Here is an 18,986-nt window from a genome sequence, read left to right as displayed (position 1 = left end):
TCCCACAAATTGCTGAGGGCTTTGAGTAGTGAGAAAAGCGCTATATAAATGCAAAGAATTAAGTCAGTAGATGGATTGGGAAAGAATGGGGGGTCATGAGGTCACTGGAAAGGGGTGTGTGGCGCTGCCGATATCTATGCAAAAGGATGAAGGTCCAAGTCTTTAGAGTCTTGGTGCTGTGAGACATGGACGCTATCAAGTGACCTGCGATGAAGACTGGACTTCTGTTCTCTTCGGAGAATCCTTGGGTCCCGCTGGTTTGACTTTGTGTTGCTCATGGAGTCCCAAATGGGGCACATGACCTGCATTGTGAGGGAGCATCAGTTATGGCACTACGGACATGTGGCATGATTACCCGAGGGTGATCTGGTCATGAAGTCTCTGTAAAGGGGTGTGTGACGCTCATGATATCTGCAAAAGGATGAAGGTCCAAGTCTTTAGAGTCCTGTTGCTTCCTGGTTATGAGACATGGACGCTATCCAGTGACCTGAGATGAAAACTGGACTCCTGTGTCTCTTTGGAGAGTCCTTGGGTCCCGCTGGCATGACTTTGTGTTGCTCATGGAGTCCCGAATGAGGCACATGACCTGCATTATGAGGGAGCATCAGTTACGGCACTACGGACATGTGGCGCCATTACCTAAGGGTTATCTGGTCATGAAGTCTCTGTAAAGGGGTGTGTGGCGCTCCTGATATCTCTGCAAGATGATGAAGGTCCAAGTCTTTAGAGTCTTGGTGCTTCCTGGTTGTGAGACATGGACGCTATCCAGTGACCTGAGATGAAGACTGGACTTCTGCTTGTGTGTCTCTTTGGAGAATCGTTGGGTCCCGCTGGTTTGACTTTGTGTTGCTCTTGGAATCCCGAATGAGGCACATAACCTGCATTGTGAGGGAGCATCAGTTATGGCACTACGGCCATGTGGCATGATTACCCGAGGGTGATCTGGTCATGAAGTCTCTGTAAAGGGGTGTGTGGCGCTCCTGATATCTCTGCAAGAGGATGAAGGTCCAAGTCTTTAGAGTCCTGCTGCTTCCTGGTTGTGAGACATGGATGCTATCCAGTGACCTCAGATGAAGACTGGACTCCTGTGTCTCTTTGGAGAATCCTTAGGTACCGCTGGCATGACTTTGTGTTGCTCACGAAGTCCCGAATGAGGCACATGACCTGCATTGTGAGGGAGTGTCAGTTATGGCACTATGGCCCCAAGGGTGGTCTGGCTCACAGGGTCTTCATTACTGAGTACCTGAGTGGCTGGACCAGGCCAAGGGGACGCCCACATAACACCAGGCTCATTTCCAGAGAGTGGGACTTTATCGTGTGTCTGCCTGAGGGGGCTTCCAGCCACGATCCTGAGCTATTTAGTCATATGATTGGGTGCGGTGACACGCTGTACCAGTGCAAGCCCCCCATCCTGAGCTGATCTGACCTACTGTATGTCATCACTTGTAGAGCCAACTGGTTTTAGAAGTCCCAGAATTAGTTCAGTGGAAGTCATCTGTCTGGGGTTTCACTTGATTGTCATATAAAGTTACCTGAATGTGGAAGAGCCAACTTGTGGTGAGCAAACCGACACAATGGAGACAAAGGAACACTCCAAGCAACTCCATGACAAGCATAAGTCAGGACACGGTGTCAAGAAAATGTCCAAGTCACTGAATGTCCAGTTAAAGCAATCATGGAAAGAGTGTGGCGGAGCTGGGAATCGGCTAGAGCAGGCCGTCCACCAAAACTGAAGAAGACGAGTGAGGGAGGCCACCAAAGGACATTGTGAGAACTCTGAAGGGGTTACAAGCTACAGTGAGAGAGATTGTGAAGACTGCGTAAAGGGCAACTGGGCCCAAGTCCTTTATGAAAAAACACACAGGACAGCTTGGCAGAAGACACGAGGGATACTGAAGTCAGTCAGAAGAAGGTTCAGAGGTGGGATGAGGTTTATATTGAGCCACCATGTTTGAACACGGCACGTTATCAACAGCCCGCCAAACACCACCAGGCAGCATCAGGTTGCAGGGACGCCTCTCCACAGCTGGCTTGTGAGAGTAAAACGAATGCAGCAAAATAATTTCGAGAGCCTGTAATGATTTTTGAATTTGCATCTTGCATAAGGGATCAGTCCGGGTTGGGTCGACATGACCATCGGAGTAAGCAAGGAAAAGTGCATCTTAAGTGGCGAGGGAGAAAAGATGAGCCTGCCAACAGGGGGGCCACTTTATTAGAAGGCTGGAGGAGTGCCAGGAGCCGTGATTACGGAGAACACATTAGAAGCGGCGAATCCCGAGTCCGTGAGTGATATAAAGGAACCCGCCCTGGACGGCTTTCTCTGCACTGCAAATAGAGGGGATTCTCAGGAACCATCCATCTTCAGAGCCGCTTTACCCCAGAAGCCATTTTTTTTTCAAACTGGCACAAATTCATTGCATTATTGTGCCTCTTAGCACAAGGCAATAAAAACGATCATTTAGCAATCACCTCCACACAAATTGCCTTTGAATACCAGGAAGTCTCTTAATTCACTGAAACAATGGGGAGGGAGATCCATTAGCCATCTGCCCTCTGAGTGACCCCTCGACTCATAGGAATACTGTGTTGAGGGGCCGCAGAAGATCTGTGGGCTTCACTTAGGCGACTGATTAACAGTGCATGTGGGGGGCACTGGGATGCCCCTCCAAGCATTTATTTTGTTTTCAATTACAAATAGAAATCCAGTATTCTTATTTTTTGTAATCAAATGTTTATTACAACAGACAACAGCAAACAGCAAAGAAATCATACATATGGGCCAGCAGTCACAAAAGATGACTATAAAATAAGATAATCTAAATAAGATCTTTCATTTCTGAATAATCGTTAACGTCCTGGGCATGATGTTAATCTGCATCCGGCCCTGCAAGTAGGCCCTCCAACCTGCAGGGAAAACTTGGGGGTTGGTGGCAGAATTGGCACTCCAGCCACTGCAAAAAACCTCACACTGGTTCCATTCCATCTGAACTTGTGTGGTGTTGAGGTGTCACCTGTGGTATGGCTACACTCAGGTTCCAATCTGGGATCGTGAGTTGGTTTGTCATGTGGTGAGTGCAGCAATGCACTGCTCCTAACCTCCTCTGAATAATCACACCAACAGTTGTCACCTTCTCACCAAACTTCTTGCTGGTGGTCTTGTAGCCTATTCCAGTCTCGTGCAGGTCTTGTCCCTGATGTCCTTTGACAACTCTTTGGTGTTGCCCACGGTGGTGAAGAGGTTGGAATGGAAGGAATTGATTCTGGGGACAGGTGGGCTTTATACACATCATGAGTTGAGATCAGGAGTATCTGGAATTAATTGATTGATTGATTGATTGATTGATTGTAACAGGTGTGCCACGTGGGCGCACAGCCAACCTGTAGGAACCGGAATTCTGGCTGGGTTGAAGGGGATCAAATCCTTATTTCTCTCAAAGACATGCAAATCAATTTAGAACTTTTATGTAATGTGTCTTTTTCTGGATATTTGGTTGATTTTCTGTCCCTCTCCATTAAAATGAAACTACCATAAATATGACTGTTCATTTCTTTGTATTGGAGCAAACTTACAAATTCAACATGGGATCAAATTCTGTCTATGCACACATACACACTCACACACACACAGTGATAGATATTTGTGTATATATATACAGTATATATATATATATATATATATATATATATATATATATATATATATATATATATATATATATATATATATAGGATAATACATGAGGATACTGTAGAAGAAACCAACAGAAGCAACAAGCAGGTCTGGGGCACCTAGGTCTACCCCTACCACTTTTAATGGTCGGGTCGTCCTGGATCTACTGAGACTGCCATTAGGCCTTCTGGCTGCAGCTCCTTGATTTCCTTCCACGGTGTCTCATCTCTCTGCTGATACAGTATGTGTGAGGCCCGATTCCATCACTGGTGACTTGACAGATGAATACTGCAATTTCACTAGAGGTGTAAAAGGAGGCCAGCTCAGGTGCAAAGGTGGCTGCTTGACATTAAGAGCATCACTTATAAAGCGAGTAAACGTTAATGGAATGTGAAGAAGAAAAAAAGAGTCGCCTGTGAATATCCAGAGAAAAGTGACAACCTGACGGAAAACAGAAATGTCACATTTGCAATTGGCTGAAGCTGACACAAATGACACCAGGTCCTTGGAGTCCATACTTCTATGAATCCGTGGCTGTCATCTGTAGCTTTTCCCAGGGATCAAGCAACATACAGTTCACTGAAGGGGGCTTTAGTAGAGCCCAGCGGTCCAGAAATTCTTGGATGGATGGATGGATGGATGGATGGATGGATGGATGGATGGATGGATGGATGGACAGGTCGATGATTGAATCCTCAGAGAGATGAGGCTCTTGATGAATGGGTAAAGAGCAAAATGAAGGTTTAGATGTAAAAGCAGATTGATGGATGGATGGATGGATGGATGGATGGATTTTATGGATGGATGGATGGATGGATGGATGGATGGATGGATGGATGGATGGATGGATGGCAAAAAGGAAAGAATGATTAGTGGAGTCCATTCATGGATGGAGGGATAGATGGATGAATGACTCATTACATAGATGAATGGATGAATGAGCTTCAAAATGCATGGTGAGATTTGTAGAGATATGGACAGGACTGTGTTAACGTATGGGCACAATGGGCAGTGGCCTAGCACAGGGGACCACCATGTTTCTGATGCCTATGAATATTTCTGTTTTGCTATCAAAACAGGGGACCCAGTGCACTACTTCACCCAGGGGGCTATGATGCTATCAAGATGGCCCTGGGTATGGATGGATACATCAATGTTGGGACAGTTGAATTATTAGATAGATAGATAGATAGATAGATAGATAGATAGATAGATAGATAGATAGATAGATAGATAGATAGATAGATAGATAGATAGATAGATAGATCATTTTAATTTAGATAGATAGATAGATAGATAGATAGATAGATAGATAGATAGATAGATAGATAGATAGATAGATAGATAGATAGATACTTTATTAATCCCAAGGGGAAATTCACAATTTATTATATGGATCAATGCTTGTATGGATGGATGGCAAAATGAAAGCTTAAATGTATTCTTGCAGGACGAGGGGTGACGCAAGGCCATACCAAAATTACTTGGGGTGCCATCCAGGTAAAACTCCATTTAATTTGCTGCCCCCCAAAAATAAAGTAAATCTTTAACAAAAATAACTCAGTGGTGCAGCGAAAGTCGACAAGTTGCCATTGAGTGTAAAGCTTCGAAGCTTCTGTTTGACCTTCCTTGTGGCGTGTCAGGTTCAGTCTGAGCGTCTGCTCCTTCATTTTTAGATGGACCGAAAAGGGGCGGGGCTTCTTTGGCTCTGTTGTCCTCAAGGGGCGGTTTCTCGAGGCTGTGAGGTTAAAGGGAGATGAAACTGTTAGTGACAGCGCCCCCTCTGGTTCAAGGGTTATATCACATACCCAGAAGGTGGTCCTCAGGCGGGTATGTGTGACAGTGTACATGGGTGGATGGAAAAATGGTGGTATTCATAGGTGAACAGAAGAGAAAAGAATGGGTGGATGGCAGAATGAAAGGTGAAATGCACAGGTGGGTGGTCAGATGAGCTATGAATGGGTGATACAATATTTCCTTACACCTGATGTTTCCAGTTGAGGCTCCAAGTCCCCCAACTCTGAAGTCACAAAGCGAGTTTAATGATGGTTTTTTTCCTGCCCTGTACCCGCTAGAAATACGTTCCACCCCCTGCATACCTGTGTTGGATGAGGTGGGCTCAGAAAAAGAAGAAGATAAGAGTTTGCCAATAGTTAGATGTCTTGGTTTGAAGTGTCTGCTCTCCTATTGGTGTCATCATGGCTTTGTGTGTTGTATTGCGTTCATTTATTTATCTCCATTGTTTTTGTACCTTTGTTTTGCAGATTGAAGATATGCAGTGGGCCCTGGGCATGCGGGACTTCCCCAACTCCGTTTGCAGCACCCCTTGCAAAGCTGGCGAACGGAAGAAGATGGTGAAAGGAATGCCATGCTGCTGGCACTGCGAGTTATGCGACGGTTACCAATACCAACTGGATGAGACGAGCTGCATGCTCTGCCCTTACGACAAACGTCCCAATGAGAATCGGACAGGATGCCAATTCATACCGATAGTCAAGCTGGAGTGGCACTCCCCTTGGGCTGTTATTCCCGTCTTTTTGGCGATGCTTGGAATTATCGCTACCATTTTCGTAATGGCCACTTTCATTCGGTATAACGAGACCCCAATCGTCCGGGCTTCTGGGAGAGAGCTCAGCTACGTCCTGCTCACTGGAATTTTCCTTTGCTACATCATCACATTCCTAATGATTGCCAAGCCAGATGTAGCCGTTTGCTCCTTCCGGCGAATCTTCTTAGGACTTGGAATGTGCATCAGCTACGCGGCGCTCTTAACCAAAACCAACCGAATATACCGGATCTTTGAACAGGGAAAGAAGTCCGTGACGGCTCCACGGCTGATCAGCCCCACGTCACAACTGGCAATCACCTCCAGCCTGATTTCCGTCCAGCTGCTAGGAGTCTTCATTTGGTTTGGAGTTGACCCGCCCAACATTGTGGTTGATTACGACGAACAGAAAACCATCAATCCGGACCTGGCGAGAGGAGTTCTCAAGTGTGACATCACGGATCTACAAATTATCTGTTCTCTGGGATACAGTATTCTCCTGATGGTAACTTGTACAGTTTACGCAATCAAAACCCGAGGAGTTCCAGAAAACTTCAATGAGGCCAAACCCATCGGATTCACAATGTACACCACCTGCATTGTATGGCTGGCCTTCATTCCCATATTTTTTGGAACAGCTCAATCCGCCGAAAAGGTAGGCCTGTTGGATATTTTCAAAATCTGTATGTTGACTCTTCTGATTTCCAAAATTATGGATTGTGACAATTGGAGAAGAAGTGACCTAGTACTGATTTTTAAGAATAAGGGGATGTGCAGAGCTGTAGTAACTACAGCAGGGTTTAATTGATGAGCCACAGCATGAAGTTATGAGAAAGAGTAGTGGAAGCTCGGTTAAGAAGGGAAGTGATGAGTAGTGAGCAGCACTATGGTTTCATGCCAAGAAGGAACACCACAGATGTTGATGGAGAAGTTTAGAGAAGGAGTTGCATTGCGTCTTTGTGGATCTGGAGAAAGCATATGACAGGGTGACTGAGAGGAGCTGTGCTATTGCATGAGGAAGTCAGGAGTGGCAGAGAAGTACCTAAGAGTTGTACAGGATATGTAGGAGGGAAGTGTGACACCGATGAGGTCTGCGGTAGGAGCGACGGAGGTGGGATTACATCAGGGATCGGCTCTGAGGCCTTTCTTATTTGCAATGGTGATGGACAGGTTGACAGACGAGATTAGACAGGAGTCCCTGTGGACTTTGATGTTTGCTGATGACATTGTGATCTGTAGCGATAGTAGGGAGCACATTGAGGAGACCCTGGAGAGGTGGAGATATGCTCTGGAGAGGAGAGGAATGAAGGTCAGTAGGACCACCAAGACAGAATACATGTGTGTAAATGAGAGGGAGGTCAGTGGAATGGTGAGGATGAGGGAGTAGAGTTGGCGAAGGTGGATGAGTTTAAATACTTGGGATCAACAGGACAGAGTAACAGGGAGTGTGGAACAGAAGTAAAGAAGAGAGTGCAGGCAGGGTGGAGTGGGTGAAGAAGAGTGTCAGGAGTGATTTGTGACAGACGGGTATCAGCAAGAGTGAAAGGGAAGGTCTACAGGACGGTAGTGAGACCAGCTATGTTATATGGGTTGGAGACGGTGGCACTGCCCAGAAAGTAGGAGACACAGCTGGAGGAGTTAAATATGTTAAGATTTGCAATGGGTGTGACGAGGATGGACGGGATGAGAAATGAGGACATTAGAGGGTCAACTCAAGTGGGACAGTTAGGAGACAAAGTCAGAGAGGCGAGATTGCGTTGGTTTGGACATGTGCGGTGGAGAGATTCTGGGTATAATGAGAGAAGGGTACTAAGGATAGAGCTGCCAGGGAAGAGGAGAAGAGGAAGGCCTAAGCGAAGGTTTATGGATGTGGTGAGAGAGGACATGCAGGTGATGGGTGTGACAGAGCAAGATGACAAGGACAGGAAGATATGGAACAAGATGATCTGCTGTGGCATCCCCTAACGGAAACAGCCGAATGAAGAAGTAGAATGATACTGAAAAACGTTAGATTGTTTTTAAGTCAGGACAACTAATTATTGTCAATTTGCTGTCTCCTACTTTATTTGTAATGCGAGATTTCGACGTCTAACACATTCAGGGTTTGCTAGGGTGCAGAGCCTGAGCGGCGGAGTCACACTTTATAATGACTGACGTTAACAGATTGCATTCATTCGTCAAGTTTCAAAAACTTCTAAATGTTATTAAATGATACTGCCAGGATTTGCATTGTTCTTTCATTTTTTTGTGCCTTTCCTGAGGTGCTCTCTGAATATTCTGTATATTCGTATAGTTTGGTGTTTTTAACTTGTGTGTTAGTGTAGGGTATGTGGGACTCACCACATTCATTACCGGATTGGTCTCCTCTCACTCCTTAAGCATAACACACTCACGGATCCTGTCCACGGAAATACCCACAAGTGATGCCCACACCACCAGGCACTCACTCTATTCAATCCAACCTCTGCTCCTTAGGGACAAGCTGACAGAGATGGGATTAGATTCATACCTAGTGGCATGGATCGTGGACTATCTTAAAGACAGACCTCAGTATGTGCGTCTTGGGAACTGCACGTCTGACATTGTGGTCAGCAACACAGGAGCGCCACAAGGGACTGTACTTTCTCCGGTCCTGTTCAGCCTATATACATCGGACTTCCAATACAACTCGGAGTCCTGCCATGTGCAAAAGTTCGCTGATGACACTGCTATCGTGGGCTGTATCAGGAATGGGCTGGAGGAGGAGTATAGGGACCTAATCAATGACTTTGTTAAATGGTCCGACTCAAACCACCTACACCTGAACACCAGCAAAACCAAGGAGCTGGTGGTGGATTTTAGGAGGCCCAGACCCCACATAGACCCAGTGATCATCAAAGGTGACTGTGTGCAGATGGTGCAGACCTATAAATATCTGGGAGTGCAGCTGGATGATAAATTAGACTGGACTGCCAATACTGATGCGCTGTGCAAGAAAGGACAAAGCCGGTTATACTTCCTTAGAAGGCTGGCTTCCTTCAACATCTGCAATAAGATGCTGCAGATGTTCTATCAAACAGTTGTGGCGAGCGCCCTCTTCTACGCAGTGGTGTGCTGGGGAGGCAGCATTAAGAGGAAAGACGCCTCACGCCTGGACAAACTGGTGAGGAAGGCAGGCTCTATTGTTGGCATGGAGCTGGATAGTTTAACATCTGTGGCAGAGCGAAGGGCGCTCAGCAGGCTCCTATCAATTATGGAGAATCCACTGCATCCACTAAATAATGTCATCTCCAGACAGAAGAGCAGCTTCAGCGACAGACTGCTGTCACTGTCCTGCTCCACAAACAGATTGAGGAGATCGTTCCTCCCCCAAACTATGCGACTCTTTAATTCCACCAGGGGGAGTAAACGTTAATATTTAACATTATACATAGTTATTGTCTGTTTTTTTCACCTGTTTTATTATCATTCTTTAATTTAATATTATTTATTGTATCAGTATGCTGCTGCTGAAGAATGTGAATTTCCCATCGGGATTAATAAAGTATCTATCTATCTATCTATCTATCTATCTATCTATCTATCTATCTATCTATCTATCTATCTATCTATCTATCTATCTATCTATCTATCTATCTATCTATCTATCTATCTATCTATCTATATGGGCATCCACCAACAAAACCCAGACCTACAGGTTCCTTTGGTCCCCAACCATATAGAGGATGGAAAAAACTTCCTAATGTTTGTGTGTAATTTTACCCCTAACAAGTCTGCAACTGTGTCCGCGTGTTCTCAATACACTCATTTTAAAGTCACAGTCTAGACTATTCCCTTCATAATTTTAAACTCTTCACTCAGGTCTCCTCTTCATCTCCTTCTCCTTAAACTATAAAGGCTCAGCTCTTTTAATCTTTCCTCATAACTCATCCCCTGTAGCCCTGAATCAGCCCGAGTTGCTCTTCTCTGGACCTTTTCTAGTGCTGCTATGTCTTTATGGAGACCGAAACTGCACCCAGGACTCCAGATGAGGCCTCACCAGTGTGTTATAAAGCCTGAGCAGAACTTCCTGTGACTTGTACTCCACACATCAAGGCGCTATATAACCTGACATTCTGTTAGCCTTCTTCATGACTTCTGCACACTGTCGGGAAGTCGATAGCTTAGAGTCCACTGCGATGCCTAAATCCTTCTCATAAGGTGGACTTTCGATCTCATCTTATTTTAAAGTCACCGTCTCAATCCACTGGACTAATTCCCTTCATCATTTTACTCACTTCACTCCTGTCTCCTGTTCATCTCTGTAATGGCTCAGCTCTTTTAATCTTTTAACCTGTCGCCATGCACTCTGCCCGAGTTGCTCTTCTCTGGACCTTTTCTAGTGCTGCTATGTCTTTATGGAGACCATAACTGCACATAGGACTCCAGATGAGGCCTCACCAGTGTGTTATAAAGCCTGAGCAGAACCTCCTGTGACTTGTACTCCACGCATCAAGGCGATATATAACCTGACATTCTGTCAGCTTTCTTCATGGCTTTTGAACACTGTTGGGAAGTCGATAGCTTAGAGTCCACTATGACTCCTAAAACCTTCTCATAAGGTGGACTCTCGATTTTCTGACTGCCCATTGTGTATTCAAACCTCACATTTTGATTTCCTACGGGTAACACTTTACATTTACTAACATTACATTCCATCATCCGCAAATCTGCACAGGCCTGTCTGCTGTCCAAGTCCAACTGTGATGATTCCACGGATTTGAGATTACCTGCCAATCGTCCTGGTTTGGTATCATCTCCAAACTTAAAATCAGCTCGTAACTTATATTCCTATTCAAATCATTTATGCACACTTATTTATATACTAGACAAAGAGCCCGTTTCGACAACGTAAGATGAAATGGGTACGAGTTTGTGTCAGCAGTGTATGAAGAACAAATGATAAGTAACGAAGAAGTTGTTTTGAAATGATTGTAGTCCGCTTTACTCATTACTGTACAGGCTTGTACCGTTAGTTGAAAATTTTCAAGGCCTATAGTATAATATTGAATGATGAATGTTCCAGTTCAATATGGAATAGTAATAAGTATAAGCACCACAAATCTAATATAGGTGTATTGAATGAATGCGTAATTGAATCCGAATGCGTAATTAGGCCTCGAGATGTAGTCGAAATCGCCTTTCAGGCCTCTAGAGATTTAATCGAAGTCGCCTTTCTCTTTGAATTTTTGCTGCCGTAAATCTGCCGCCTGCCGCGATGTTGGGGTTGGATGTCGGTCTCGTTAGGTTTTTCGGGCAGCTGCGCAGAAGGCGACTGTGCATTCGGCTTTGGATGGACGTGAGTGAGTGAGGAGGCAGGTGGATTATGTATTAAGATTTTTATATAAGATTATATAATCATTTTAAAAATATCAGCGGCCCCTGCACTGCCCCCTGCTGGTCACCACTCTTAACATCGGCCAATTCTGATCAGGTTCCTCACGCCATCACCCTCTGCTTCCTGTGTCTGAGCCAACTCTGCACCTATCGACACACCACGCCCTGAACTGCCACTTCTTTAAGTTTGATGCCCACCCTCTCATGTGGCATGTTATCAAATGCTTTTTGAAAATCAAGATAAATAATATCATATGCAGCACTATATGATTCAAAAGCTCAATCCGGTGAGGCTTTAATTTACTATTTATGATATTTGTGGTTATTCTGGAAGTAACTAGCCATATTTTAGCAAAAATAAGGTGGAAACCTTAAATGCGGATTATGCGTTTATGGATTAGGTGTTTCTGGATTGCGACCCACATTTTAGGTCACGGGCTGAGGCCAGTGGATCACAAGTCACCATTGTTTAAAGTAATAACGGGTTCTTGGTTGGTCGTGAAGAGGATCGCAGTGGGTAACAAGTGGGTTATGAAATGGGTCACGGTGGGTGGCACAGTTAGTTGCCGCTCTAACGATCGTGTTTGATTCACCAAGGAAGACCCTCACCCCCCCACCCCCTTTCAACAATCGCACTCAACTCACCAAGAGGAAAGTGTCCGATGATCGTGCTCTATTCGCCAAGGGGGAGGACCAGAACCCGAGTGTCAAATAACCTTCCATCCGAAAAACTGTCGTGTGACCCTACAGAAGTTGAGAAACACTGGGTTATGTGATACAAGTAACCTGAATTTTTTTTCTCTTTTGTCCACTGGTCATTTTTCATATCATTTTCCATTATACGGCACTGGTTACCATTGGCTCTTTTTATATCGTGAACTTTGTTAAATCCATTCTGCATGAAAACATGAGAGTACAAATTTGGGCACATGGAGTAAGTCAGTCAGTCAGTCAGTCATTTTGTAGCCTGTTTAGACCTGAACAGGGTCACGGGGGTGTGCTCGAGTCTATCCCAGCTAGCATAGGGTGCAAGGCAGAGGACACACACACACACACCAACCACACACTCAGGTCAATTCTGCAAATGCCAATCCAACAACACTTTGGACTGCGGGAGGAAACTGGATAACCCGGAGGAGACCCACGCAGACACGGGGAGAACATGCAAACACCACGTAGGAAGGTCCCGGGACGTGAACAATGAGTCGCCTTACTGCGAGGCACTGTGCCACCATGCCGCCCTACACAGAGTAAGTAATGTAAAGCAATGTTATTTTTGGATGGAGTATTTCATCCATCCATGTGTTATCCAACCCACTATATCCTAACTACAGGATCACAGAGGTGTGCTGGAGCCAATCCCAGCCAACACAGGGTGCAAGACAGGAAACAAACCCCGGGCAGGGTGCCAGCCCACCACAGGGCACACACACACACACACACCAAGCACACACTAGGGACAATTTAGGATCGCCAATGCACCTAACCTGCATGTCTTTGGACTGTGGGAGGAAACCCATGCAGACACGGGGAGAAAATGCAAACTCCATGTAGGGAGGTCCCGGGACGTGAACAATGAGTCACCTTACTGCGAGGCACTGTGCCACCATGCCACCCTACACGGAGTAAGTAATGTAAAACAATGTTATTTTTGGATTGAGTATTCCATCCATCCATCCATCCATCCATCCATCCATTATCCAACCCACTATATCCTAACTACAAGGTCACGTGGGTCTGCTGGAGCCAATCCCAGCCAACACAGGGTGCAAGGCCGGAAACAAACCCCGGGCAGGGTGCCAGCCCACCGCTGATGGAGTATTCCTTTAAATGATAATTCATGTATACAGGGAGCGAGTCCATCACAGAGTGAACACACACACACACACACACACACACACGAAGGGCCAGTTTGACAATGTCCATAGAACTAACTGGCACAGTCTTTAAGCTGTGGGTGGAAATGGGGGCACTCACACTGGTACACGGGGCAAGTAAAAAATGCAATTTGTCCAAAATGATTTTTCCTTTTTTCAGCCACTAACTATAGACATCCCCAATAATAAACGGCAACGGTTTTGGCTAACTCAGTAGAAAAGCAGCCGGAAAAAAAAAAAAAAAATCCAGAAAATATACCCACTTAGACAGACGTAGCGGCTTTGCCTGTTCTCATCACAATCTACCGCTTAGCATGTCACAAGCATTGCTTTCCCTTGAAAGGAGGATATTAATGATGCCTCACTTAGTGCTTTAGTCACAGATCTGAATAAAACCCAGCAGACACTGAAAATAATTATACTCCAGTTTTCCGGATGAGAATAAAAAGAAGCCTTCATTGTTTTAGAGCAGGGGTGTCCAGCTCCGATCCTGGAGGGCCGCAGGGTTAAATTCTGTTTGCTGCTAATTAACTTCTTTTCTCTTCATTTTAGTAGCCCAGTTTTTAAGGATTCAGTCCTCTGAATTGATTCTTTTCTTCATTAAATGGCAGCCAAACAGAAATGACACGTTGGCAGATGATCAGCTAAATTGGGGCTTCCAGCGCCAACCAATTTCATTCTAACTTGTTTCTTAATGAGAAGCCGATTCCTGCTGTGAGTTAAACCTGTTATTTAACTCCACGGCTTGTTGCTGCTCTCATTCTACCTACTTCTTCTTCTTCTTTCGGCTGCTCCCGTTAGGGGTTGCCACAGAAGATCATCTTCTTCCATATCTTCCTGTCCTTGTCATCTTGCTCTGTCACACCCATCACCTGCATGTCCTCTCCCACCACATCCATAAACCTATTAGGCCTTCCTCTTCTCCACTTACCTGGCAGCTCTATCCTTAGCACCCTTCTCCCAATATACCCAGCATCTCTCCTCTGCACATGTCCAAACCAACGCAATCTCGCCTCTCTGACTTTGTCTCCCAACTTGAGCTGACCCTCTAATGTCCTCATTTCTAATCCTGTCCATCCTCGTCACACCCAATACAAATCTTAGCATCTTTAGCTCTGCCACCTCCAGCTCTGTCTCCTGCTTTCTGGTCAGTGCCACTGTCTCCAGCCCATATAGCATAGCTGGTCTCACTGCCGTCCTGTAGACCTTCCCTTTCACTCTTGCTGATACCCGTCTGTAGCTTGGCAGGAAGAGGCGGGTTCTTAGGCAGAAGTGAGGCCTGTAGGAGGGTGTGGTCTGGCAACAGAAGTGGGTGGAGCTCTAGCTGGGCTTCCCTTCTGGTTGTCTGTTGGAGAGGGCAATAAAGCATTAGTGCAGTTCGTTAACCCCTGACTCTGCATCTTATCCCCAGTTTAGCCCTGAGAGGGCCTACCATGTACACGCATGTGTGACAATGGACATTATTCACGTTGTTCTCCATGGTGCAGCATGGAAACTATTGGGTCCCGTTCTATTAGAATCTTTGGTATGTACAGAACATCCAACTTACACGCAACTGGTACTTAAGAATGGACTGCCATAAAGCCTGCTAGATTAAAAACTGGAGTTAATCACAATGGCTCATGATAACAATCTCATTCACTACAATACTTTGCATCACTCTTAAAATCATCGAGCAGATTCCGGCTTCGAGGAAGGAAGTCTGCTGACGTTGCTGTGAACGCTCTTTTGAGTGTGTAACTTTGTATGTCGCTTGAATTTTTTTGTTTTTCTTATTTGTTCCTGTAGCCAGGCCACCAAAGCATAAATCTGATTCAAGTGCTGCTGATGCATCAATGAGCATTGCTCCAGGGGCTCTTGCTGTACAATGGCTGACCCTGCACTCTGACCTCCAATGGTCACGGAAAAAGACAATTTCTCCTCAGGGGTAAACAAGGTATATATATATATATATATATATATATATATATATATATATATATATATATATATATATATATATATATATAAAAAAGATAAACGATCGAGATTGAAAATAAATAAAGAGAAAATAATGAAGCGATCGAAAAAAAGGAGAAGCGCCATCGGTCATTGGAAAAGCATTAAGCTTCAGTCGATAGATGATCAGAATCATTTTAAAGGATAAGAGATGTTCTCTGTCTCTCTTTAGTGCAGTACCATATGTTGTTACTTTTATTATTATTGTATTATTATTATTATGTACTATGCTATTATGTTTAAGATGTTTTAGGACATTTAGGTGTGTTTCTTAAGTGTTTTATGTGACTAGAAAGATAAAAGATATACAATATCCTATACCAGAGAGCTACCCGTAGCTTGTCACCCCTTTCCAAGTAGCTCGCCAAAGGGTTAATGAATCCTACATAAATTTGAAAACGTGATTAGTCAAATTAGGAGTGGGCGATCTTTCCAAAAAATCATATCACGATCCTTTTAACACAAAATCACGATCCACAATCTGAATTGCAGTCTGTCTTTTCAATGTGGCATACACTTAAGAGAATATCCGGACTCAGACTCATCAAGACCTAAGTAACACTTTATTTTAAATATCAGACAAAGTTGAATTCAATTGTTCTCTCGTTTGCTAGCTAAGCAGAGTTAAGGGACACCCGCCGAAGCTGGCGAGTGAGTGAGGAAGGCCCTGCCCCTCAGCCTCGGTCTCGGATCCACGCAAATAAATCGATACCGCAAACGAACTGTTATACGTAGCAGAATGAGAGATTTGCAAAATCAACCGGAATGTTCAAGCAAATTATAGAAAAAAACCTGATCTACTGTAAATCCATTAAGTAGCGGACAGACAGACAGACATTGGATTTTATCTATATATATAAAATTCTTTTCCCGTATGAAACGGAAATTACTTATGACCACGCAATATGGAAATCTTAATACATAATTCGCCAGTCTCCTCACTCACTCACTCACTCACTCACTCACTCACTCACTCACTCACTCACTCACTCACTCACTCACTCACTCACTCACTCACGTCTGTCCGAAGCCGAATGCGCAGTCACCTTCTGCACACGTCGCCTTCTGCGCACGTCGCCTTCTGCGCATGTCCGAAGCCGAATGCGCAGTCGCCTTCTGCGCAGCTGCCCAAAAAACCTTACGAGAACGACATCGCGGCAGGCGGCGGATTTACGGCCGCGAAAATTCAAAGAGAAAGGTGACTTCGAACGACATCCAACCCCAACATCGTGGGAGGTGGCGGATTTACGGCCGCAAAAATTCAAAGAGAAAGGCGACTTCGATTAAAGCTCTAGAGGCCTGAAAGGCGATTTCGACTACAGCTCAAGGCCTAATTACGCATTCATTCAATACACCTATATCAGGTTTGTAGTGCTTATACTTATTATATATTATACTATTCCACTCATGCCTGTTTCATCTTACGTTGTCGAAACGGGCTCTTTGTCTAGTTACATATAAGATGGAAGTTACGTATGACCACGGAACATATTATAATACAGGAATAATCACTTCGTTTGTGGACTCCATTTTTATATCATCTTTACGAATTGTTATTATTTGTGTGAGAATTATTTTACTGATAATGAAAAGAAGTAAACACAAACACGCCGATCTGTCCCATACAAGTGCGCCTCCCAGGTCGCCCTCTCCCAGTCCTCCTCTCTTGACTACATCGCCGAGCCGTCCGCCGTCAGGCGCGTTCTGACAGAGAAGTTTTATTTATTCGTTCACGTGACTGTCACGGAAACTGCCACATTTTAACTTTTTTTTAGTTGCCAGTACTTGATAGTAGAAGAGATGAGGAAAACAGCTTTGCGTCTTTCTACCTTTTAACTGCGCCGAGCTGTAAACAACGTGAAGACGAGACCGCCTTCAGTGGCGAGGGGTCGTGAGAACAAAGTGGACACTGGGAGGCACGGAATGTCGGGCTGCTCCGTGGGTCAAGAGCTTCGCAGTTTCGGGCAGCATCCTCTCTTCTCGCACTGTTTGTCACACTTCAAGTGCCCTGTTGACTCCTGGGAGAGTGGAAATCTTTGCAAATGAGTGTAATCGCCGCCATCGAAGCAGGACTCTGTTTGTCCCTTAAGGTGAGTTTGGGTCACTAAAACCCAGCAACATTCAAGGTTGCTGTTGTGATCAATTATTTTAAGAAGATGGAGAGTTTACATCTACTAAGATGTACCTTCATGTAAAGTGTTGGACTTGGGAATTGTTTGGACCTTCTGCCCGTTAAGCACGGAAGGGCAGCGTCCACATTTATCAGAATTATTTTCTTGTTAAATCACAGGCACGTAGTGCAAGGTTGTCAGGCAGAAATTTGGACATTCACATAGAAAATGTAATTTGTATACCACAGCTGTCATGTAGCGCCTTTCACAAGGGATCTACTACCGAGAGATGATCCAAATACATTTTAGCTGCTGTTAGTACTACTTACCTGTTGTGTTATAGTGCCTTTAAAATGTAGTTTACCCGAAACCCACTCCAGTAGTGCTCAATGTATCTTTACTTCTTAAAATGTTAATGTGTTACTGTTTAATAACTTATAGACGACATTTTATTTTTTTTCCCTTGCACTCAGTGAGCGAAGCCACTGGGTAATCAACTAGCATATTATATATTAGTAAACCTTCAAAATAATGTGCAGTTAAAGTCTCAACAGCATTTCTGGATCTTAGTAGAGCCTGATAACTATAAGAATCAACACCAGACAGCTCTGAAAATGTCTGCTTTGTTGGGGTCTCCATACCTCTGTGAGTCTGATGTGAATGTCATGAAATGAAAGTTCAGAACAAGACGGCCATTGAAATGACTCCAGGGGCCTCATGTATAAACGGTGCGTATGCACAGAAATGTTGCGTACGAACGTTTCCACACTCAAATCGCGGTGTATAAAACCTAAATTTGCCGTAAAGCCACGCACATTTCCACGGTACCTCATACCCTGGCGTACACAATTTCTCCGCTCGGTTTTGCAGACTGGCGGCACCCAGCGTCAAAGCAGTGCTACTGTTCCTGTATGGTCACCCTTTCTTTCTTAGACCCACATTCCTGACCCGGCTTTATAAATACACTGAAACTAACTGCATATTGTTTATTAGTGTAATGCATCTGATTGTAATTAACCTGTAGCAATATAATGGTCCAGGGAATAGCCATAGTATTCCAAATACCATAACTGCTTTAGCGTTGTTACTCTCACTGCATCTTCTTCTTCTTTCAGCTGCTCCTGTTAAGGGTTGCCACAGCGGATCATCTTCTTCCATATTACTCTCACTGCACCACTCGGAGTATTTATATCACTGTATCTGAGTGGGGAATCACAGCAGCAGCTGATCAGAAAGAGAATTATCGGTATACAGTTTCAAGCACACGCTGCCTCAGCCACGGCAAAACGCGTCAAAGCCTTTCCTGTACGGACCTCGCGTTTCAGAAACAGTTTCATCTCAAGAACTCTAAACGCACTCAATCAGTCCATCAAGTGCTCCTTGTAGAACTGTTTGTACTTATAAGTACAATTACCTCACTGTAAACTTGC

At 44.6% G+C, this 18,986-nt stretch overlaps 1 protein-coding gene across 1 annotated transcript in view; it reads left to right on the top strand.

Moving 5' to 3' along the window:
- Positions 1-18,986, top strand: part of LOC114668449 (metabotropic glutamate receptor 7) — a 507,860-nt gene that overhangs the window by 440,005 nt on the left and 48,869 nt on the right. Inside the window, exon 8 of the mRNA XM_051921002.1 lies at positions 5,935-6,870. Within this exon, the coding sequence (XP_051776962.1) occupies positions 5,935-6,870 (936 nt within the window). The remainder of the gene's footprint in view (positions 1-5,934; positions 6,871-18,986) is intronic.

This window comes from Erpetoichthys calabaricus, chromosome 18 (assembly GCF_900747795.2).
Source record: "Erpetoichthys calabaricus chromosome 18, fErpCal1.3, whole genome shotgun sequence".
Classification (NCBI taxonomy): domain Eukaryota; kingdom Metazoa; phylum Chordata; class Cladistia; order Polypteriformes; family Polypteridae; genus Erpetoichthys; species Erpetoichthys calabaricus.
Note: the sequence above shows the minus strand (reverse complement) of the source record. Positions and strands in the feature narration are given on the sequence as shown.